Raw genomic sequence first — 26,489 nt, 5'->3', positions numbered from 1 at the left:
AGTTATTCAAGTTGATCTTGAATAATCTAATGTTGTATTAGTCAAACTTCTGTTTAATACTATTGTTTGTTTACTTTCAGAGAATTATTTCAAAACGAGAAAACACCAGCATTTATTTAGAAAAAGTGAAGGACGTGGATTTTCTAAATGATTTCAAAAACTTTTCTAATTATTACAAGAAATTCCGAGTGAAGGTGCTGGTTGACGTGCCCACAAATCATTATAAGCAATTCAAGAAGCATGATGATCCCGAAGACATTGAACTGATGAACAAGGGACGTAACTAGTTCAAACAAGTGTCAAGTTTTCTTCTTAATAGGCAACTTATTTTTAGTTAGGCTACCAGTGTGAACATTTAATATGCATAGAATGTATACTTTTTTGAGTAGACGTTGGTCTTTCTCAATTTTCAATATTTAAAGTATTATAATTTCAACTAAGTGATATTTTTACTTTCAAATGGTACAGAATGATACTGTATTGCATGTTGGAATAATATTGGAAATAGGATTGGTAAAATAAAATGTTTGCCATACAATAGTTTACCGTAAAACATTGTCTATATTTACAAAATTCGTTATAGTGTGCGAACACAAACATTACAACAACCCAAAACACATTTGAATTAAAAACTAAATGAAATTAATAAAATATATCTTTCTTTGTCTTTTCAACTTTTTACAAAATATAATAGGAAAAATTAAGGCAACATTGTCAAATCAGTTCACTTATTGGTTCGATAATTTACATTTCTATTTACAGTAGTAGTAAATAAAGTTAATAATTATTTGATTTATCACATTTTCGTAATTAATATTAATAGTGTTCTTTTGATTGGAAATATAATTTACAGAATAAGCATATCAATACGACAAGTTAAGTGAATGATAATACAATTTCAGTCTTTTCCCTACTATTCCCAAAACACGGTTGAAATGTTAAAACATAGTTTATTTTGTACCTACGTTTCTTGTGAAGTTTGTTCGATTTTTAAATATGAATCAAAAATATTTGTCTAATACAGACGTATTAGGCAAAATAGATTAAATTTTTATGCAGATCAAAGCAACAGTGATACAAATTTTGTCGTTTCCCTTTATATTTCATGATCATAGAACTTCGTACTCCACTATCCTTATGCAGGAAAAAAGTTTTAAAATTTTCAAAAGAATCAAATAAAAAATAATGATTGCAATGATGACTGACTTCTTCACCTGAATGTCTTCTCTACAGTTGAGGGCGTGGGCCAATTGTTCTGTTGAACAGTCCATTCGATATTAAAATAACTGGTGTGAACAGCTGCAGCTTAAAATCACTGAAAAAATAATATTAAAATGTTTGTCTTAAATTTCTTAAATTAATATTTTATGAACGTACTGGCTCTATTAAAAATGTTTGAAAATGTTAATTGATTCTCATTTTAAGAGCATTTAATTTCTATTTGAATCCTCAGAGTACAGTAGAAATGTAAATTGGAATACAAACTAAGCAATAATATTAGAAGGAAATGGTAGATGATTCCCTTAGGCTGGGCATGCATGTGTGTACATGCACATGTATCACGTATATACAGGGTGTTTCAGAAGAAGTGTCGAACATTTTAGGGTATTGTTCCTGGATGATAGGAGACTAAAAATGTCGTATTTTAAGTGTCCAAAACTCAGCGGTTATCCTTAATATTTTATCCATTTTGTTTTTTTCACTTAGGAATTTTTATCTCAAGAACGAAATGTTGTATTGATCTGAAATTTGGCATGAATATTTAAGCTTTTAAGACTCAAATTTAAAAAGTAAAATAAAAAAGGTCAATGTACCTATCCAAAATGGCGGCCATTTTAAATCTTTGATGACAAATTTCACGAAAATCGTTCACTTTACAGAAAATTTACAACATACAAAAAGTTAGCAAATTCTATCAAGATTTCAATGATACCTTATTTATTAAGATTGGCCAAAGAATAACAAAGAAATTGATTCTTTTCTTACTGCATGAATGCACAAGACAAACAAGATCATCTGAAAAACATTGTAAAATCAGCTGTATGGCCATATTATGGAGCCATACCGAGTTTCAAAGCTTCATCTTAAATACAATTGGAATAAAAAATTTAATATCGATGTTTAAATGGTAAAAAGTGGTCTAATTTCTCTGTTATTCTTTGACCAATCTTAATAAATAAGGTATCCTTGAAATCTTGATAGAATTTACTAACTTTGTCTTTTGTAAATTTTCTGTTAATCCTTTGTAACCAAGTGCGACGTACATGTCGCATAGTTTCAAACGCTTCTATTTCATTATAATCAGATGTTTCCTTCTCTTTCCCACTGTGCTGAGAAAGCTACAACCATCTAGTTTCAAAATACACCGATAGAAAGCAATTTGCATCCACTGCCTTTGGATTATCAGCTCTTATACCAATTTTCGCATATGATTAAAAAGTTCAACTTTATAATTTCTTTCAGGACTGAAAATAACATAAACAAAAGAAAGAAATATTTTATCACAATAAAATATTTATTTTGTCATTTCAATTATTCTTGAACCAATTACTTTGATCAATAATTTCTTAATTGAAAAGAAACAGAATGTTACTCACACGTTACATTGGGCTGTATTGGTAACATTGGACATCACAAACATTGCAAAGCTGTCTGACTCGTTTGTGGAACGTGGTTAAGTTATGTAAGGTAGGAATAATTTGTTTATGTACACACTGGATGATATTATTAGCAAATTTGAATTACAAAACTATGTTAATTTAATTGAAAAAGAGTTTGTAGAGGAGTTTGGTGATTTTCCTGAAGGAAGTGAATCGGAAGGTGAAGAAGAACCAGAGAATGAAATTGCAAATTTACAAAACGCGAACAAGAAAAAGATGCTTGAAAATTGATTCATTAAGTTGAAAATGATTTTCAAAAACTAAAAACATTGGAAGAAGAGGTAAGATATATCAATATCATTCATTCATCTCTCCTTGTAGCCTAAATATATTTGTAGTTTGAAAAAACTTTTAGGTGTAGAAAGTTTCATGTGCGCTGAATGAGCAGAGAAATAAGGATGGAATGATTATTGTAAATCATCTATTACTTGGACTTTCATTTAGTTTTATCACAGAAGTTTTCTCTGGTTTTATCAATACCTAATAATTTTTAAACTGTTGGAATTCGCTTTCTGCACTTTATAATCAGTAACGTAGGCTACTCAAAATTTGAAATGACAGAATCACAGTTACAATTTATTGTATTATTCCATAGGCAATTATATTTTATGTGTTCTTGTGTATTTTATGCAAGTAATTTATAATTTGGAATGAGATAAATGAATCTAGTTGGGTTCAACAATCTAGAAGACTAGATTTTATATTTGTTTCTGTAATAAAACTCTTTATTTACTAACTAAAATCCTACTAGTGAACAAGTGTTTTCTTTGATCCTAAAATATGCATCAGGATTTGTACTTTTTCAACAAAAAACTGTGTGTTTTTAATTACAGGGTTTTGATGTCGAAGAACTACCTCAAATTCCCGAGCAGCATACAACTACTTGGAGGAGAAAACGCATAGAGCAGTCATCCACAAGTGGTGAGACCGAAAGGCGACCAAGTAAGCCATCAAATAACTGGAAATTCCGTAAGGCAGACTTTACTCCACCTGATACTCAATGGTTAGGAAACATTCCTGATCCCCCTCTTGATGAGATAAGCCCACTCATCAGATGTTTTTCAGCGATGAAGTTTTCAGATTGATCACTGATCAATCAAATATGTATGCAATGCAAAAAGATGGCGAAATTCTTAATGCAACTGAACATGAATATAAAAAATTCATTGTAATTTTGTTAGAAATGGGTAACGTGGCAATGCGATCTTCATGGTCACATGAGTGTCGATACCTCCCTGTAGCTGACACTATGAGTCGCAACAGATTTCAAGATCTGTTGACTTATTTTCATGTAGCAGATAATCAAAAAATGCCCAAGCCTGGATTTTAAAATTATGATAAACTATACAAAGTTCGTCCTCTGCTATTACAAATCAAACAAGCTCTTCTGGAGATTCCTCCAGAGGAGTATAATTGCATCGACGAACAGATTATTCCTTTCAAGGGGCGACATAGTTTAAAACAGTATGTCAAAAATAAGCCTCACAAGTGGGGTTACAAAGTTTTTACCAGGGCGGGGGAGTCAGGGATTATGTATAACTTTCAATATATGTGGGCAAGAACACTTGCAAAGATTATGGGATTGGGTTTTCAGGGAATATCGTACTTGAATTAACAGAAAATCTACCAAGAAATCAATTTTTCAAAGTGGCCACAGATAATTGGTTTTTCATCCTTGAATTTAGCCAAAGAACTGAAGGAAAGGGGTATATTGTTTGTGGGAACGATTCGAGCAAATCGAATGGGGGGTTGTTCAATGAAATCAGAAGAGGAGTTGAAAAAAATGGGTAGAGGTTCGTATGTTTCGAGACTAGAGACAGGAGAAAATCTGTCTCTAGGTAGATGGATAGATAGGAAATCTATACATTTGTTGTCATCCTTCACGTCCTCTGAGCCAGTAGGTAAATGTAGGCGCTACAGTGCTTCAGTGAAAAAATTTATTGATGTTGAGAGGCCAAACATAGTAGCAGAGTATAACAAGTTTATGGGAGGGTCTACCCCTCATGGACATGTTGACTGAATTGTACAGGAAAAATCTTAGGTCGAAAAAGTGGTACATTCGAATAGTTCTGTGGTGCTTCAGTATTTCTGTTTGTAATGTGTGGCTCTTGTATCGACGCCACTGCAAACAGCGTGGGGTAAAGCAGTCATTTTCTTTGAGACAATTCCAATCCTATATTGCTTTTTCCCTGACGGAAGGTGGCCATTCTGTAACAAAAAAAAAAGAGGGCGTCCAAGCCAGGATAATGAAGCTGGGCAATCTCAACCCCCTCGTAAGATTGTCAAAAAAAACCAATTGATGATGTCAGGTTAGATGGGGTAGAGCATCTGCCTGACATGCTCAAAGAAAGAAAGAGATGTAAAGTCTGCATTTCTTCTCAAACCCAGATGTACTGTGAAAAATGTAAAGTACATCTGTGTCTGACAGTGGAGAAAAAATGCTTCAAAATATTTTATTTAAAAAAATGATGTAGTACAGTAAATTATGTAGTAAATAATTATGATAATAGGTGATAGATATAGTAAAACGTATGTAGTAAAAACATTATAATGAGATGATTGAAAAACTAAATTTTAAGTATATTTATTGTTATGTATATTGTTAGGATATATGACTTGCTATTTTGTATAAAGTATGTAGTAAAAATTATTATAATGGGGTGATTGGAAAATTGAATTTTAATACAGTAAGTACTATAAACCTTTGATTCTCATAGTGAATAAGATTTTTTTGACGAATTTCCCAATTGGATGTTATGTATATTGTTAGGATATAGGACTTGTTTTTTGTATATAAGTATATTCATGATATGTTTAGTGAAAATTGTTAATTTATTAAATATTGAGGACTGTGATAAATAATAGTTTGTATTTTAGCAAATGTCTTGTTTTTTCTCCTGTTCATTCTATTAGGTTGTGAAATTACACCATTGGAGCCCAATGTGACGTACATGTCGCATCCTGATTCCTGAGGGATGAAGATGGGAAAATGAGTGGAAACCATATTTTCATACTTAAATAACATTAAAATGATGAAATTTAAGTAGAAAAAATTGTTTTCTTCATTTTGATAATTTGGGTTACAAAGTGAACGGTTTTCGTGAAATTTGCCATCAAAAATTTAAAATGACCGCCATTTTGAATATGTAGGCTACATCGACTATTTTCTATTTTATTTTTTAAAGTAGAGTCTTTATAGCATGAATATTTATGCCAAATTTCAGATCAATAGAACATTTCGTTCTTGAGATAAAAATAAAGTGAAAAAACAAAATGGCAGCTAGAGCGGATAACCGCTGAGTTTTGGACACTTGAAATACGACATTTGTAGTCTCCTATCATCCAGGAACAATACCCTGAAACAGCGGTTCCCAACCCCTGGGGGTCCGCGGGGCATGTTGTGGGGGTCCGCAACATATAAAAGGAAAATTTAGGGAAAGTACGGTATAATTTAAATTGAATAGAGATGAGGTTCGTATTTTTCTCATCGATACCAACCAAGTACGCAGATTTGCTCACAGACTTTTCCTGGCTCTGCTCAGTTGCTTAACTAGCTGATGTTTTTGAACATTTGAATGGGCTGAATCAAAGTTTGTAGGGGGAAAATGTTGACATTTTTGAAGTGGAAGATAAAATTAGTGCTATGGTGAAAAAGTACCGAATGTGGGCAAAATAGTTTGAAAACAAATCATTCACGAATTTCTCTACTTTGAAGCAATCCGTGGAGGCTTCTGAGGAAAATTTAACTTATCAAATAAAGAGCAAAATAGCAGAACATTCACGCAGCTTAGCAATCAGTTTTAGGGAATATTTTCCTGAAACTGACCCAGATGATAATTGGGTTAAGAATCCCTTCTGCTGTCAAGATATACGTAGGTGAGACTTGCGGGCTCACAGAAAACGAAAAAGATCAAATTGTGGATTTATCCAGCTTTAGTGAAATGAAAAACCAATTTGATAGTAACTCGATTTTGGTAGAATTTTGGGCAACAGCACGAAATAACTATGAAAGCTTGGAGAAAAGGCATTGAGGTTAATCCTTACCTTTACAACGACTTACCGTTCTGAACAAGCATGATTTTCATCAATATGTTTTATGAAAAACAAGTTTAGAAATCGACTCGACATGCGGTCAGATTTTAAAGTGAATGTGTCAAGTATGAAGCCTGATATCTCAGGAATCATGAACTTGAAGGAAAAATTCAACTCATCTCATTGAACAAATCATGATAATTATTACGAACAGTGGACCTACTCTTCATTTCCGCAACTTATTCGAGCTGAGGTAACTTACAAGGACCGTATTCTCCATATCAAAACCAAGTTAGTGAAACAATTTCCGTACTGATTTACAATAACAATAATTTCACAGTAATAGTAACACGAAAATTATTATGATCAATGCACGCAAAAAATATAAATCTCAAGTTTTTTTAATTCTAACGTACCGTAATTTAAATAATGATTATCAATTATTAAAAACTACCTACATTTTTCTTGAAATGTCAACTTCTTCTCGTTATCGAATTGAGTTATGAACTATGAATTTTCAAGAGTCAAACACACTGTTATTTCATCAGATTAGCTGCTATTAACTATTAAGAGTGTTTGTTGGGGAGGGGGGTAGATCGCGGTAGATGAAGATATTTTTATTACTGTGCATTTAAGAAGTAGGGGGGTCCGCATAAATATAATAGATGGATGAGGGGGTCCTTGGGAAAATTTTGTTGGGAACCCCTGCCCTAAAATGATCGACACTACTTCTGAAACACTCTGTATAACCAATTACAATAAGTAAACCACTGGTAAATTACAAATAATGATACAGAAATAGTTCAACTTCAAATAGAGCAGCGAAGAAAAAATCAACAAAAAATCGAAGATACAAAAACCTAACCTCATAAAATTTTGTTCGAAGCTTTTCGCTGTTATGGCGACATGAAAAGTGTACACATATGTTCATCATGCATGTCCTGTCGTTAGTGGCCAGCCTTAGGCTCAGTCAAGCAGAGACGACGTTGTCCCTCCGTGTAAGAAAATGACCCAATGCTCACATAAGGCTGGCCACAAACGATTGAACGTGCATGCACATACACTAAATCAGCGAGAGGCGTGCATGCACTTACACTAAATCAGCGAGAGGCTTTTAACATGAAATAAACAACCAGTAAAAATAAATAAACCACTGGAATATTACATTTTATAATGATAGAAAAATAATTTTACCTCAAATAGAGCAGCGAAGAAAAAATAAACAACATGATATCAATCTGACTTTGATTTAATCCTTTTCAGGAAGAATAATCTACAATAGTTAATGGCATATAACATTCCATCGTATATCCTTTGTTCAAGAAGTTATTCCCATACAAAGCCAGAAAATTTTACCTCATAATTTTATATTTTGTCTGATAAAAGATTAGGCTTCCGTTTTTCCAGAAAAATGTTCGGTATATAAGTTATAGCTTTAAGATAGCCCTTTAAAATCATGTATCCTATATTCCTGAATTCCCAGTTAGGCCTCTTTCACACGATAGGAGACGTGCAACTTGAACACTGAACAGTGTTCACGTTTTTTTGTCGAAGTACATTGAGTCAAATCGTGTCTTTCACATGGTGACTCCTATCCAGGAACCTCGTTTTGTCACGTCTTTTCCCCTCGAGGCAAGCAGAGGCAAGATCTAACAACTATGCCGACGTTTGCTCAAAGTATATGACTCATCACTTTTTCTCAAAGTCTAACTTCCTTAAAAATATAGATAGAAGATTTCTGATTTCGGATTTGGATTCAGCGACCCCAAATTCTTTAAAGCGTAAGTCCCGTTTTCGAAAATATCCGAAAACAAGGAAGTTATGGCTGTTTTTAATAAAGCTTTCTATTATCATATAATTATACGGTAAAAACGAACAGGTACTGTACTATACAGTACCTACGTAAGTACTGTAGCTATTATAATACAACTTAACACTGTATTCGTGTAGGAAATTTGGTAGGTTATTTATCTTGATTTCTGAAAATACCCCAAAATAAGGGAGTAAGATAACTTTGAAAAACCAAAGTTTTCCTGCCGATTGAAGAAACATTAAAAATTAGTCTAAGACATAATATTATGTCTTAGAATAAAAACGTGTAACAAATATCAGATCACTATTCAAGCTATCAAGCTTTTCATAAATTTATTTGTCTCCTCATGGCAGAAGTTTTGCGCCCAACGTTTTCACTTAAACATTTCTATGATTAAATTGTGATAGAGAGCATTATCGTATTGATCTCTAAATCCAGTTACATGTACATCGATTTTCGTAAAATTGATTTTTTTACCGTTCCTATGAATTCTAAGAATTCTATGAATTGTTTATACAGGTTCATCACAGGCCAGGTTGGTCTGAGCTATTCATGACTTTTTTCAGTATGCATTATCAACTCAGCAGTTCTAATACACAGACATCACTACTTGGAATGCCATGACATTTTCTATTCTTTCAATTCCTATTATTACCATAGATCGATTCAGATCAGCACAATGTTTATACTGTATGTTCATAATAGATTTTTCTGATTGTAAAAAGAAATAGTCAATAATTGCTGGGAATTTGAAGTGATATTCAACGATTTGAACCTGATAAATTGGATTGTTGAATGACAATTGAAATTCAGTGAATTTTACTGTACAACATTCATTTCCTCCTATTTTATTGGGTGATGAGTGGAGATGATTTATGATTTCATATTTGGATTCATCTTTTCATAGTTCAATATTTTTTTGGAAAACTAGAACTTTTAAAAATTAAAAATGTTTATGTATAAATTTCTCAGGTGTTCAAAAACTTCTTAAAACCTTTGCCTGTCCCTTTGTGAGGCAGGAGTATTATTATCTTAGTACGTACTATATAATCATATGATAATGGAAAGCTATATTAAAAACAGCTATAACTCCCTTGTTTCGGGTATTTTGAAAATGGGACTTACGCTTTAAAGAATTTGGGGTCGCTGAATCCAAATCCGAAATCAGAAATCTTCTATCTATATTTTTAAGGAAGTTAGACTTTGAGAAAAAGTGATGAGTCATATACTTTGAGCAAACGTCGGCGGAGTTGTTAGATCTGTCGGTTTATTCGTAAGATCCCCATGTGAAAGTACAGGAGAGCTGCAAAATATGAAATATGATCTTCCGTAATATGATATTCCAGGAGCGAGGTCTCTGCCGTGTGAAACTGGCCTTAATGTGCACGATGTAAGTTGTTCGCTCTAGATGCCCATTTGAGTAATACTAACAACAACAGGTGTTTTCGGTAAAACTATTATCAAAAGTAGTTTTTTCTGTTCTCAATGCCATCCATTTCGGAAGCCCTTGATGATGAAAAATTGAATTTGGTCTCAAATTGTGGACCAGCAGTTCTCCTTTCTGTGCATTTAATTAAATTGAGAATAAATAGTTTTGAAATTAGTTAGGTAAGATTAAAGAAGCCGAAGAATTAAAGAAATTCATCTCATCCATAGAGTGGATGAAGACAAATTTGAGACTACAGGGTTTATAGAGGATAAAATCCTCTACAATTCTATTATAATTCAAATTTGTCTTTAACCACTCTGTTCGATTCAAAAATGGTTTCAACTCTGGAGAGAGGATGAATTTCTTGAAATCTTTAGCTTCTCTAAACTTACCTAACTGATTTCACAACCATTTATTCTTAATTTAATTTGATGCACGTGAAAGGAAAATCCTGGTCCACAATTTGAAACCAAATTCGATTCTCTATCATCAAAGGCTTACGAGGTGGATTGCATTGAGAACGGGCATTAATTTTATGCAAATAGAAAAATCTAGATTGGTGATTGAATAATCAATGAAACAGGAAAATTCACTAGTACGGAAATTATAAACTTACAAAACATTCGTAACAGGTTCAGCCTCATTGGCGCTGATGATGAAAAGAGGAAACAGCATTGAGAACACGCATCCACTGCAAAATCACAAGTCAATCTCAACAAATTATGAAACACTTCCAACTAGACTGAACATGGGTTATCACTGATGTATATTTTTAGTGTCCAAATAAAAACAAAATATGAAAATTAAGAATAATATATAATATTAATATTGTATATATATATTTTTAAAATATTACCCTTTTTTCAAAGGGTACTAAAAGTTTTTTATATTTTGTTTTTATTTGAATCAAGTAGCCCATATAAGCAAAGTGATTTTATTGTTATTGTCATATTTATTGTGTTATTTTCTAAATAAACATACGGTACTTATGGTACCGTACTTGTGTACTCAATTTTGGTGGCAAATTTATTATGGTATATTTTCACTCTGGTATGACAGTATTCAGAGATATATTATTGGAATGAAAATAATGATATAGATGTAGTATTGAGATTTTCCATAAGATCATAGTCTGGTTAAAATCAGTTAATATTCCTTTCCCCTTAGCTGAGGAACGAATAGGATTATCAAACTCATCAAATATGTAGTAAATATCTGAATGAAACATTAAATACCCGATATTTTTACTATGTATTCCGTTAAATGGATGGCTTTCGATAGAATTATATCTTTAGCTTGGTCAGCTGCAAACTAATTTAGATTAAGAGTGCGCGGTAGCAGTCGTCACCATGAATTGTATATTGAATGCAAGTCCCTTAAGACCAATGTAAAAACAGTCAGATCACGCATTATTTTTGGAAAAAAACACTTCAACAGTTTACATTGGAACTTCTTGAAAAAAAATCTTATTGGGTAAAGTATTTAATGTAGCAGGGTATGTGCTTTTTTCAAATATTCCTTTCAAAACCTCTAAACAAATAATCTCTAGAAAGTTTATTTTTGTTTCAATTTATCAAAGCAGTTTGAAATTAAAAAAGTAACGATCTCATACACTGAAGAATTTAATAATTATATTTTCCTACAGATACCTTGAAAAGTGACCATTTCTGCACTGATTGCAGGCTGCAAAGAATCACTTTTCCGCTCTAGTGCGCAAAGTATTACTTTGCGTACTCCAGATTTGCAGCATGACAATGCAAAATAGTTAGTAGGTTATATGGAGCACCGGTGCAGGAAAATCAAAATTAAGTTGGTAACACTGTGGTTTAGTGAGGTCTACGTTATAATATGGCAGTGGAGAACGGCGTTGCCTTGCCATTATGTGACTTGATTAATTTAATTATTATTATTTAATTTTAAATAAATTAAGGTTTTTATTATTGATAAAATTACACAGAAAAACAATTTATGGATTTCAGGGAATTTTACCCATAATCACCCACTTTTCATATTCAATGGTAACTGTAGGAAAAATTTAATGTGAAATACGTGCGCAAAGTTCGTTTGCTGCACTCAAGAAACCATTATTCCGCACTCGCCTGCGGCTCGTGCGTAAACGTTTCTTTCGGTGCAGCAAACTGTCACTTTGCGCACTAGTTGCACAAATAACTATTCCAATGACGCATAGTACGTGAATTCCGACCATAAATAACGGTGATATGTGTTCCAAACAAATTACATTGATCTTGTGGGATATCAATTAAATATGGCCAACTGCTACTGCACACTCATAAGAAAAACTGAAAACAATTTGCAGCAGAAGAAAATTTGCTGGTATGTACGAGGGTCATTTTTTCATTGCTGATCACATATCATAAGACATACATGCGGTAGGGTGGTGATTTCCACATAGCTGAAAAGCTTGTCATCCTCACCAAACGCCCTGTGATTGGTGCGGTCAGATCGTCAATTTTTGTCGAGTTATAGATCCCGATACATGGTCGCCTCAATTGAGCCTCCCGCCAAGTGCTAGTTTTTTTTCTATAATGTGATTTTTTTGGATTTTTAATTCAATTCAATTCTTTATTGCCAGAATTTAACAATACAACAAATCAAAGTTTATAAATCAACACTTATTACAAGAAAATAAAATAAAATTAACTACCGAGAACTAAAAACTAAAAACTTTTTCAGGCACCACCAGCAAAAAGAAAAGTCTTTGACCGCTGGTGGGAGTCGCAAAAAATCCGATCTAAAATAAAAACAATACAAAATCGAGTTGATAACAAGAAAAAAATACTTATTATTATTCGTTTTTGCAAGCAAAAAGCAATAGTACAGGATCAATTCAACTAAGTATTATTCAAGTTTACACAGAAAACGTTCTGAGTGGTGTCAGAAAATTAAAAACGTCGATTGAAATGACTTCCGGAATCGTTGTGATCCATGACAACTCGGGCCTCACCAGTGCTGGTGCAACTAAACTGCTTCTTTAGAAAATCAAATGTGGATAGTCTACTCGATCACACACCATACAAACCCGACTTAGCCACGACTTAGTATAAACTTATACCTTTTTTCCAAACACCATACCATGACTTTGAGAGCAGAGCTTGCAAACTAACGAGGAGCTCCAAAACAACGTCATAGCCCAAGAAATCTGCCGTCATTTGGCGGCAGCATTTTATGGAGAGGGTTTTGGTAGGCTGCCGACTGGTATGGCAAATGCCATACCACGGCATTATGTTGAAGAATAATCATAAGTGTAAGTAACTTTAAGTGAAAGAATTATTCTTTTATTTATGTAGAATCGAAGGTTAAAAAAATGACCCTCATACATAGTGAAGCCCTGAGAATGTCAAGTGTTATGAAGAAAAAGAATCCTGCAAAATGTTTTTGCAAAACGATTTTGAAGATTATCCACACTATATCAAATCTTAAATTTAAATACCTTTATGTTGATGTTGATAGTTTTTCGCAGAAAAAGAATTAAGTCAAGTATAATCTAAAGCAGGTTCTAAATACCTGTATTTTCCATACTTTTAGAATGATTTGGAGATGGAAACACTTTGGGTTGCTTCACTAGCAAAAGTCATATAATAGTATAATATTATTATTATAGCCTACTAATATTTCAAGATGATGATGATGATAATTAAATAGTAGTTACCTTATCAAGTAAGACGAAGGAATTGCGGTAAATACAGATAATGGAAGTCCGAAGCCAAGAAAGTAGGACCAGTTATTCTCAATGTAGGTCAGCCTCTTGTGAAGTTCCCATCCCATGTTGTACCATTTGTATTCAAATGAATACAAGGAATACAGCAGACTCATATGAACGTGAAATAGTACTAGCGATATCAATGAATGTGGTATTTTACTGACAAGCATACACTGAAACATAGAGTAGAGCACGATAAGTTAATAGTAGTGCCACTAGTAATTAGATATCATCGTAATGAGAGTGAAAAGAATTGCTTCCTTGATGCATAGTAGGACTGTTTGCTTTTCAGATTGGTGTCCATGGGTTTTGCAAATTACAGATAGAATGGACAAGATTGCAGACAGATTAATGGATGACTTAATTAATAAAATATATACAAATAGTAAATATTGAGCTAATACTGTAGATCTCAAATTTGAAGTTAGGAATATAATGCTGTTCAATTGGTCTTGAAACTCAAGCACTCGGCAACGGAAAATCAAGTCAATATAAGCGTGACCAGATTTTAGTCTCTCGCAATAATTGTAATCCTTTAGTACTCTGCACACAGGAGCAATAATGGCGTCCACTAGTAGCTGCCAATAATTGTAAAACGCCACTACACAGGGACTATTGACGCAAGTTTAGAAGCCTTCACTAATGGCCAGGTCTAGTGGACGCCACAATTGTCACTGTGTGCGATCAACGATTGTAGGCTGTAAGATATATTTTTGTTTTATTATAGATATAGAAATGCCACTGCTTCATTATTCAGCTACGAATCAAATTAGAGGTGCGTTTTTTTATTTAATTTGATAAAAAACAAACTGTTGTTATAAACTTTCAATATGATATACTGTATACATTTTATTGTTGATATACTAACAGCACTAGCAGTGATGTTATTGTGACGGTATGCGCTACCGGCACCTCTTGAGACAAAAAATAAAAACATAATTGTGTAACTACTGAATAAGTAGTGATCCATTAGCTTCAAAGCATCCTTTTCAAGGCTAAATAGAAAAATTGTTCAGGGGCAGACTCCTCATCTAAAAATGCTTCGCCCCCCTCCCCCATAAAAAATTACGTACCGGAACCTATGTTGATAAAAAACCAGCACTACTAGCTATCCGTATAAGAATTTAGAGGAATATATCTCACCTGGACTAGGAAGAACGTTTGTATCATTATACTAAATAGATTGTCGGCTACTAATTTACTGACACTGAATGTCTGTGTTGGTCTACCTCTACTAAACCTGTAGGCTGAATCTGCAATATCCTGAAAAAAAAACATTATAAGATGATCTAGAAAGAATTTAATATTATAATTTGAAGTACAGTGAAATGACCGCAATCTATATAGACTGTGAATAAAATGTTAGATCATTTTACTAATTTCTAAATTACAGTATTTCATGGTTTCTTTTCTAGTGAAGTTTCTGAGCACACAAAAACGAGTCCAATCTAATTGTGACCAAAAACGAACATTTCTAAATTCAAATGAAAAAATCTGGTGTGGTACACTCACACAACTTTCCTTGCTCATTAAACTGGGAGCCTCATTCTTAAACGACAATAATTTAGAGAAATAACATAATGACGATTGGCGGCAACATAATTATTTGAAACTACGATCAGACTACTGTATATGTGTGTATATAATAGTTTTCAGAGTACTTTTTCCTTTGTGTAAATTGTGAAATCCGATGATTTTTTAAAAATCGTCAAAACAGCTGTTCTACAGATGAAATATCTCGACTATGTGTTATTTTTATAGACTGCTCTACCTACCTACCACATGCACGAGAAGGAGGTTACAAAGTCCATTTCTGAAGGATGGGGTGAACCCCCCCATTAGTTTCCCAGAAAGGAGACTCATGCCAGTTGATGGAGCTGATAAATAACTATACAGAGTATGAATTTTAAATAAATCAGTCGAGTAAATTTTGAGAAAATCGTGAAAAACATGGTTTTTCAGTAATTATTCGCCTTTTTTCTCGAGAATATTACGCAGCTCCTGCAATTTTCCTAGAAATGAGGCTCATGTCAGTTGATAGGGCTTGTAAATAGCTATCCATGGTATAAATTTGAAGAAAATCATTAGAGCCGTTTTCGAGAAAACCGTGAAAAACATGGTTTTTTAGTGATTATCCGCCATTTTTCTCAATAATATTACGGAGCTCCTGGAATTTTTCCAGAAATGAGACTCATGTCAGTTGATAGGGCTTATGAATAGCTATCCATGGTATAAATTTGGAGAAAATCGTTAGAGCCGTTTTCGAGAAAACCGTGAAAAACATGGTTTTTTAGTGATTATCCGTCATTTTTCTCAATAATATTACGGAGCTCCTGGAATTTTTCCAGAAATGAGACTCATGTCAGTTGATAGGGCTTATAAATAGCTATCCATGGTATAAATTTGAAGAAAATCGTTAGAGCCATTTTCGAGAAAAACGTGAAAAACATGGTTTTTTAGTAATTATCCGCCATTTTTTCCGCCATCTTGAATTGAATTTTATTGAATTTCTTATTGTCGGGTCCCCATGGTATAAGGACCTTAAGTTTAAAATTTCAAGTCAATCGGTTAATTAGGAATGGAGTTATCGTGTTCACAGACATACACACACACACACACACCACATACACACACACACACACATACACACACACACACACACATACACACACACACACACATACACACACACAGACCAATACCCAAAAATCATGTTTTTGGGCTCAGGGGACCTTGAAACGTATAGAAAACTTGAAATTGGGGTACCTTAATTTTTTTTGGAAAGCAATACTTTCCTTACCTATGGTAATAGGGCAAGGAAAGTAAAAATTGACAATGAAATAAAGAACCTAATTTTTAGAGTACCAAAACATGACATGATTACTCATAATATCGACAATGAAACTGGTGCAATATTTCTGTATGATACTGTAGTTTTATTTAAACATTTATTCTGACTTAAACGTAATTGTTGCAGTAAGTTGCGCTACATAAATCGAATTATCTTAATTCATAGATCAACAAATAACTTGAAAAGTGATCTAACAAATTCAATATATTGATAATACAAATAGTGAGAATGAATACAAAACAATCCTTACCTGGAACCACAAACTGTTGATAACTTTGCTCAATATAAATAATGGCAATACCCAAATCATTCCGAAAGTCCAATTCAAGCATAGTTTTGTAATCTCCCAAATATTACTGGAGTTGTTGAATTCTAAATACAAAAGCATGTGTTGGAGAGTTGGTAGAAGTAAGTACTCGAACATAATCAGACTCAACCAGAACACTCCTCCATTCAAAAGGCAACATTGAAATGTCCTCCATAGTATTTTCGGTTCCCTGGAGAAAAATCATTTCAAATCATTCAACAATTATGGAAATTGGAAAGGAGAAGAGATTGAATGAGGAATCATTTCTGAAAGACAAGAAACGCCAACTAGAATCCCTAAGGGTATTCAATCATTATGTGTCCAAAATACGATTCCAGAAGATGAAAGATAATATTATATTCATTGTAATTCAAATTTCATTTTATCTCTATATTTTTCAATAATTCTTCAGTTCATACTCATAAAATAGATTGAATGATTAGCTGTATTGTTAGTTATTATGAAAAAGTGTATAAGCCAGTATAAATTAGCCAGTATATATATATATATATATATATATATATATATATATATATATTATATATATATATATAATATATATATATATATATGGTTAATATGATGGAATGTGGTATTATCTATAATGTTAACATTGCCAACAATATATTAAAAATAAAGGAGTGTTTCCGGATGACAAATCGATTCAGAAAATAATCTTTTTGGCGTTGACAAATGCCTCTAGAAATGGACAATATCTATTAAGAATTGGGTGATGGCTTTAAATCAATTTGCTATACTTTGTGATACTAATTTACAAAATTGGGCAAATGGAGAAATCATACTTACACAAAAAATATGACAGACCCACTTTCTTAGCTTTTCTAAATTTCGTTGGAACTTTATTTTATATTGTGATTGTGGTATGTAATAAATAAATAAATTACGATATAAATTATTCAAGAAAATATATTATCTAAAAATAAGCATGAATTAAAAAAAGTGACATAAGAAATGTTTGATTTTGAGTAGGCTACAACGACTACAGCTTTACAGTAGGCTAGTCTACTAAGTTACTAGCTTCCTTCCATGAAGAGTAACCGGATTATTTATGAATGCAGGTAAATGTTAACATCACTATGCATTATTCAAAGTATGCAATTCAACTTATTACTACATCAATTGAGAGCGATTTAATTTGTTTTCTGATTAATTTTTTTTATAGATATCCATGCTTGAAAGGGAAGCAAATCCTATATGATGACAACTAGATAAACTTGGCTGAGAGTGTGAAGATAGGAACTAAAGGAGGGTTGGTTTGGACTAAAGTAGGTGGGTTACATTGAGTGCTTTGATCAATAGATAAAGAAACACTAGTAAAATTAAATTAATTTGTTTTTGATAATTACTTACTCGACTTTTGACGTGACAAGCGACTGTCTACTGCTAATTCTAAGGTGAGCAAGATTGAGATTTCTGGAAGGAGAGTTGTGCTGCGTTCTACTATCTTTAATATGTTTGTCTAGATAAAATATTGTGATAGTTCCTTTCAAACTATCACATAAGCCTTTGAGAACTGTTTTAGCTATCTCCTGAAAAATAGCACATTATTAACAAAATAATTTTGCGAAAACTAGTAGGCCTACATACGTTACTATATTCAAAAACTACATTGACAAAGGTATTAAGATCAACTTTAAATCATCAGGCAATATCTAAGAACATTCTCAAACGTAATCATGAATAGGAAACGTGCATTGAAGATAGAAGTTACAAAAAGAACGTAAAATTATTATCAATTATTGCAAATTACTTTAAAAACTGGGTGGAGCCAACTACTGCAAAGGCTATTGTAAAAACGTTTTGTCGAATTTTGAATATTCAATTCAATTCAATTCAATTTATTCATTCTTTGCACATTTTACATAGTTTAAATACACAAAAATACAAAATAAATAAAGAGTACAAAAGAATGTGTAGCTCGCAAGACACATATTGAAAAGGTACTGTATCATATAACAGGTTGGACTTGAAAGATTTGAAATGATTCCTCACTTTTCAAGTATTATTTTCATCATCAGCAGATGAAATAAATTCTAGCTTCTAATGAATGTGGTACAACGTACAACATCATTAGTACAAGCTAGAATATAAATCTATTAATCATGTTTCCTGCCCACGTAATCATGAATACTTCAAACAGAAAATTGTAGACTATTTAATAAATATTGTACTGTAAATTAAAAATGATGACATTTCAATCACATTAGGCTTATGAGTTCTAGTTTTGTCAATACACACAGATCTGACCAACTTCCACCTTTCACGTGGTGTGTTTTGTTGCATTGAGGCGTTATAAGTGAAGCGATTCCTAGAGGGTGAGATCGTGGGGGTCATTAGATCATCTGAGCTTGCGTTTGGCTGTATTCTGCCTGATTAATTGGAGGTGTAAGACATCTGCTTCGGCTTCCTCTTCACTCTCAGAGTAATAACAGGAGCATTTTGCTTGTTACAGGACTTTACTCTAGGTTTTAGCAATTATTGTCGACGCTAAATCGGTGTCTATGAAAAACGGTCGATTTCAAACTCATCAATAATATTAATTTGGTAGTATCGGCTTTTCAAGTGGTTACCAGAGGTAGCAGGTGCACGCCTCTTATTTGAGCAATAAGATAAGTAAGACCACATACCAGCAGCTTTTTTCAAAATTTGATCACTTACTCTGACTGAACGTTTCCAAAACTGCAGTAGGACTATTATTATACATTTAACAAATAGAGTTTTGACATAGCTACAAATTGGTATTAAAATTTCTACATCATAGGTTATTAATTTTATTTTTTAAATTTGTGTATTTATATTATGTTTTTATCAACATCTAATGATTTGCAAGATGTGGCTTTACTATATTTTTGCATAAAAACTCAAACTACATAAAAATGGTGGCATCCCGACACATATTCATATAAAATGGGGGCCACATTTCCTCAAATCAGCAAATAATCAATCTATTGTATCAATACTATCAAATGATGCTCATTGGTTAACGCTAAATATCCTAGCAAATAATTTGGCGGTCAGACAAACTTATGTTCTCCTGACCAAAAACTACACAACATCCAAAGAAATTAGGAATATTCTGTGTATATGTAGGCATTATATGGGCTTTATATGTGTTGTATATCTGCCATACGCTAAATAAATACTATATTGTTTGTAAATAATCGTAGCTTACGGAATATGCTTTGTGTAATTAACATGTATTTATTCTGAATAAACTCCTCTGATCGTGTTGAACCCTCGACCAGAGAAATTATTATTATTGGATCCCTATTCAGAAGCAGATTATTAGATTAAATTTCAATTTGAATCAGCCTTTTTTGAAATGGAATGGACAAAGCCCTTAACTGTACGGGAGAATGGACGCGCTTTTATTTTTATTACAGAACGCAAAGCCTCTTACGGGGAACACTATACAATTATTACCTGAATTACCTTTCTCTTCACCAATAGTTCTAAATAGTTTGTTTGACTTTCGATCTCAAAATTCTATATTTTTTCCAAAGTTTGGAATTTTCTAATTAAATGTGATTGATTCAATTCAATTTAGAAGTATTTTTTTTAATTTAAAAATGATTTTTGTGTGTTCTGAATTTTAAATTGAGTGTGTAATTGAAGAATGTTGAGTGACACATAACCTAGCTACATTTGGACTGTTGTATAAATTAGAATTGGAACCGTTTTGGGTGTATAAGCCTGTGGTACTTTTCTGTAAGTTGAGTAATTCTCATTGATTAAATAAATAATCTATTACTTTCACATTACAACCATCGAGATGGCAGCATAGATTAAACAAGAAAATATTCCTAAATGGAATAAAATTGCTTTCTCCTAAGCCAACACTCAAGTCTTGAGTTGAATGCTGGTATGTTAAACCTCTTCAAATCCACTGTTAGCTTATTGAAGATCCGCAAGGCCAATGTAAAATACATCACGGATCTTTGACAAACGGCAGTATAGCACATCTATAAGTCCTCTACTTCTAGAGTTGTGACCATGGAAGCCACTCATTGTGTTGAATTTTCCAAGAATTCCTCTCACAAACATTGTACACAAATATATGACTGTGATGACTGTAGATGGTCATTACACCTGTGGACTGGGAGAGAGGTCTACAATGATCCAGGAAGCCACTGAAGGTAATACTAATAATACGAATGACCCTATTTTGCAGCTTCAACACATCTCCACATGCAGAAGCGTGACCCCACAGCTCAGGATGCTGTGGAAAAAGCATGGTACACCACCAGCAAGTAGGGTCTGCTCACAAACTGTGTCAACTTCTTAAGCAAATAGGTGACTCATGACTGTCTCTTACAGATGCTCTCAATATGACACTCTCAGGTAAGCTTTGGATCGATGATGAATCCAAGAAGAGACACACTGTGAGTGCTGGTGGCCTGACTGCGACTGAGTGCACAAACCAATCTTTGTGTCAAGGTCATTGATTGTAATCAGTATAATAGAGGTCCCGAACCCTGTGGGTAAGGACGCCATGATCTATAGTCAGATCCCTTGAATTCGTTTCTCCAATAGATATGACCGGCCTTCGATCATTTGGATAAGACAGGGTTCGAAGAAACTGCACCACCAATCACTATTTCATTAGATATGCTTTAGAAGTCAAATGCTTTATTCAAGTCACTTAGTATCATAAACAGACAGTTGATTTCTTCAAAAACTACTTGAATCCTTCTGACAAATTCTGAAACTGCTGTCACAGTCGACTTATTCTCTCTGATACCATGCTGCAGATTAGATGAAAACTTATTAGTATCAAAGAGTTCCACCAGAATTCCAGATGTTTCAAAGATCAAGGAAAAAACTGGGATAACAGAAATAGGTCTGTAGAAGTGGGATTCCATGGTAGAGAACAAGCGTAGAAGCTATGCGTTCTGTAACGATCAGAAACAATGTTCCAATAAGATACAATGCATGCTGCTATTTGAGAGCGGAAAAATCCGTTGGGCTGCACTTTAGTATATGGGCCGCGGAATCTAACATTGGGACCTCCATAGATCGATAGAGGAGGTCAAGACGAGATCAACGATGTATAACATTTCTTGTCGATTTCCAAGGATTGGGTGAAAAAAACATGTCGGAAAGTTCAAAATTTTTACATCAATTTTTATTTTTTATAATTTTTTTATGGCTACAATAGGTTTCAAACTGCAAGTGCAATCTAATGTAAAATAAGACGAGAAATCCACTGAAACCGTTTTCAGGTTCATAACTTCCGTAGTTTTTGAGATATTGCAGAAAAAAGAGCAAAAAAGTACAAATTTTGGCTTCAAAAGATGTTAACCTGTTTTTATGGTGATTGATAGGTATTTAAAACAATTGGATTTAGTAGAATAATAAATTCTAAAGAAAAAAATTCAGTCACTTGATAGTCTAAACTCAAAATTGTTCAAGATATTTGGGCAAATAAAAATATTACAACTCCATTATTTGCTACCTAAGATAATCTTAGGTTAGGAAAAGCTTAGGTTAAGAGAAGCTTTGATTAGGAAAAGCTTAGATTAGAGAAAAGCTTAGGTTGGGAAATGCTTGGATTGGGGAAAGCTTAGGTTAGAAGAAGTTAGGGTCAGGAAAAGCTTGGGTTAGGGAAAGCCTAGGTCAGGAAGAGATTAGGTTAGGTGACGCTATGGTCAGGAAAGCTTAGGTTAGGGAAAAATCTTAGATTGGAAAAAAGCTTGGGTTAGGGAAAGCTTAGGTTAGGAGAACCTTGAATCAGGACAATATTAGGTTGGGGAAAGCTTAGGTTAAGGGAGGCTTAGGTTAGGGAAAGCTTAGATTAGGAGAAGCTTAGATTAGGTTAAGCTTGGGTTAGGAAAAGCTTAGTTCAGAAAAAGCTTAGGTTAGGTAAAGATTAGGTTGGGGGAAAGCTTAGATTAGGAGAAGCTTGGATCAGAAAAAGCCTAGGTTAGGAAAAGCTTAGATGGGGGTAAGCTTAGGATTGGAGAAGCTAGGGTCGGGAAAAGCTTAGGTTAGGGAAAGATTAGGTTAGGAAAAGCTTAGATTAGGAAAAAGCTCAGGTTAGGAAAAGTTTAGGTTACAAAAAGCTTTGTTTGTTTCAATTATTTTCACAATCTTTTAAAGCTTCTGATTTGCATTGAAGCTGAATAGAATGTGATCTTCGATATCGGTCTGCACTATGCCTATGCAAACATATTGAACTCTTCTACAGCTAAAATACTAAATTTTCTTGCATTTTTTCCAAATATCTTGATAATTTATACAATTTTCTAAACTCAAATCTATTTCAATAGATTCCCTCCAAAAATCTAAATGAGATTTAGCCAATTCGATAGTCACTAAAATTAGTAAAAAATTATTAAATATGAAAATTGAAAAGTATTGAGTGTGCAATTTTTTTTATTTTCCCAAATATCTCGGAACAATTTTAACTTTAGGCTATCAAGTGACTAAACATTTTTTCTTAGAATTCATGATTTTACTAAATCCAATAGTTTAAAATACCTATTAATCACCATGAAAACAGGTTAACCTCATTTAAAGCAAAAAATTTGCAATTTTCTGCATATTTTTTGCAATATCTCAAAAACTAAAGGAGTTACAAACTTGAAACCGGTTTCATTGAATTTTTCGCCAAATTTTACATAAGATTGCACCATTTTAAACCCTATAGTAGCCATAAGAAAATTATAAAAAATAAAAATTGATATAAAAATTTTGAACTTTTCGCCATGTTTTTTACCCAATCCTTGGAAATCGACAAGAATGTTATACATGGTTGATCTCGTCTTGACCTCCTCTATCGATCTATGTAGCTTAGGTCTCAATGCTAGACTCCGCGGCCCATATACTACTAAAGTGCCCCCAAAGATAGAAAAGTTTTCAATTGATAAAGCTTGCTTGAAAATTTAATTTTGAAAGATGAAGGACAGAATTGTCCAGTAGGCAATAAGTTTCAAAAGACTGGAGACCTCAAAAGTTAACAAATGAATGCATAAGGATGTATTGTAATATAATTATTATCATTTTTGTACAAACTGGTAAAATTTCTAAAAAGTATTGCAGCCAAAAAAAAAAACAAACGCAGAATCAAAGAAAAACTACAACAATGCTTTAAATAATCTGCATAAATTTGAATCGGAACCTCATTTCATACAGTAGTAAGGTTATAAATAACAAAACCTTCAAAACAACATACTCACTGTCAAAGCCATAATTTGCTAAGGCATGAAAACGATAAAAAATGGTAACTACTGATATTATGAACGATATTATTTTGCTACTACTATTTAACTTTTTTACTTGATCATTGTTTAAAACTAGCATAAAAGAGATGCTAAAAATTTAACAACACAATATTGAATACGCAGAAAATGCGTATTGTTCTGTCGTCTGTTCAAGATTGTTCACAGCTTCATTGATATAAAGCATAGAAACAGCTGTTGAGTACTTTATCATTTTCAAGTTATTAAAACTTGAAGAATGTAGATAGATTAATGCAAATAAGATATTTTTCAAAATTGATTATAAAATGAATATTTCATTCGATAACACACTTTCTCACTCTAAAATCAAATTGGAAAATGAAGCTGCAAAGAAAGGCGGGAAGCGCATCAAATTCAAATTTATAAACTAGTTTCTGGATCTAGTTTCTGTTATAAACTAGTTTCTGTATAGTACCTATATTATGGATGGCACCATCGCTCCTAAGCAACTAAATCGAATTGAAAGTGAATTTCACCATATAATATAAATGATATAATAAATATTCTAAACTGATCAAATTGCTGTTAACATTTGAAAATATTAACCGATACTACATTGCTGCAGTGTTTACATTGCATTGCTACAACAGTTAGAGGTGAATCACTCTGTATAGGTACCTACGTATAGTGTGCAACATGAATGTATCTCAGTATGCCACCTTCACATCTTCAATGAATGGCTTAGGTCTATGAGAAAGGTCTAGAATTCTATGAGATTGCTAAACCATGTCCGTAAAAAATAATGTGAAATAATGATTATGTAATATTTATTGCTATGTAGACTTAGCTTCTCATTGTCTACTCTGCTGGAGATCAAGATAGTGAATAGTAGATGACTCTTATATTAAAAAAATCATAATTTACTTCTCATTAATCACATCAAGTAGTGATGGATGAAAATTTATTACTTTTCATGGAACCACTTGCCCTTTTCTGTTTCAAGATCCCATTTCATGATTCAATTGAATGAATGAAGTCTCATTTTCGTAGTAGGATATGTTAATGATTGAAAAGAATTGGCCTATAGTTACTGAATAATTGATCAACAATCAAGCTGATATGAAAAAATTGAATGTTGAGAAAACAAATTAATTTTACTGTTGCTCTCTATGTTGTACTGTTACACATAATTCGCTTAATATTCTTTATCAACCATGGTTTTAATATTTAATACACTTTTTATAACTCAATTAATCTAGAACTTGACAAAATATTGGTTGAAGGATTCAAGAACTCAAGCATTAATCGTACACTGTGTATTTTAAATAGAATATTTATTTACAATATGTACATATTTTAGTCACATTATCATCATCTACAGAGAAATCATTATAATATGGTTATTTAATAGGGATCAGTCAATATCAAAATTAATTTTCACAGAATATTGCTCGTCAAATAAAAATTAGCCTATATATACCTAATGCTGTAAGTAGTGCAGTAATTTAATTATTATGATTATCTCGTTGATAAAATGACAAAATTACGTCGTTGACCAAGGAAAACGTTACTCAATAAGCCTGTTGCTTAGCCTGAACTGTAAATAACTTAATCAAGACTAGTAAGATAGGAATAAATAACTCAAGACTAGTAGTATGACTGCAGGTTCAGATACATTTTCCAAAACTTGAAAGTTACCTAGTTCTTGTTCGTTGGCTCATTTTATAGTGGAAATAGAAAACAATTTACAAGTTGAGCATTAAAACAAAATGAAATTATCAAATCTTGATGATATTACTAACAGTAAATTCACATTTTTCTTAATAGACTGAACAATAAACAGCGAGCGGTTTGAGTATTCTGAGATCAAATTACATAAGAACAAAGCGATATATTTTTTAACAATACGTATTCTATAATAATTAGCTTATATTTAAAAATTAATTTGTCTATGGGAAAGCTCAGTTTTAATTCTTGGGAATCCCAATTTTTCAGTCTTCTGGTCTTCGAGAATAGTGAATTATTTAATTTTGTTAATTCTAATTTCTTATTGAGATGATAATTAGTAGGAAAATTGTTTATTTTCCTCCTAGACAATAATTCATTATTTGGTATTTAAATTACAGTTAAATCTCAAATTACCGGTATCATAAGCTAATTAATAGTATCGATAAGTTCAAAAACTAGTTCTGAATTCCAAGAGAATATCTTCATTCGAAGTCTCTTTCTATTTTAGTCATCCCTGGGGAAAAATTGTAGGATCTCCCACATTAGAAGTCGGACTCCTTTCTGTAGAGGGCCACGAGACACTGCTTTCGCAATACAACCTCTCAGTCGTGTTGTTCTACGTGGGAACTTCTTGCGCATGACTAATGCCGTGTTTCTATTAATTATACCATGAAATGCATCCATTGCTGATACTGAATAGAGATTGGGCTTCTCAAAGCAACTATGACACCAAGTCAGCATACAGT

The 26,489-nt window shown here is 32.8% G+C and overlaps 2 protein-coding genes across 2 annotated transcripts in view; one reads left to right on the top strand and one right to left on the bottom strand.

Annotated features, from left to right (window-relative positions):
- LOC111049388 (pentatricopeptide repeat-containing protein 1, mitochondrial-like) overlaps positions 1-1,315 on the top strand; it is a 40,727-nt gene extending 39,412 nt beyond the window's left edge. The window contains exon 12 of the mRNA XM_039429722.1: positions 81-1,315. Within this exon, the coding sequence (XP_039285656.1) occupies positions 81-287 (207 nt within the window). The 3' untranslated portion in view covers positions 288-1,315. The remainder of the gene's footprint in view (positions 1-80) is intronic.
- Positions 542-24,241, bottom strand: LOC120348725 (etoposide-induced protein 2.4 homolog). Its single transcript, XM_039429724.1, has 7 exons — positions 24,013-24,241; positions 18,185-18,363; positions 16,757-17,003; positions 14,799-14,918; positions 13,605-13,828; positions 10,551-10,625; positions 542-1,315 (listed from the first exon to the last, which is right to left on the bottom strand). Exons 1-7 carry the CDS (start codon positions 24,022-24,024, stop codon positions 1,228-1,230), a joined length of 945 nt encoding a protein of 314 aa, XP_039285658.1. The 5' UTR covers positions 24,025-24,241; the 3' UTR covers positions 542-1,227.
- Positions 24,242-26,489: the final 2,248 nt, after the last annotated feature.

The sequence above is a fragment of the Nilaparvata lugens genome, chromosome 5 (assembly GCF_014356525.2).
Source record: "Nilaparvata lugens isolate BPH chromosome 5, ASM1435652v1, whole genome shotgun sequence".
NCBI classification, from domain to species: domain Eukaryota; kingdom Metazoa; phylum Arthropoda; class Insecta; order Hemiptera; family Delphacidae; genus Nilaparvata; species Nilaparvata lugens.
The sequence above is the reverse complement of the archived record's forward strand: the minus strand, read 5'-3'. Positions and strand labels throughout refer to the sequence as shown.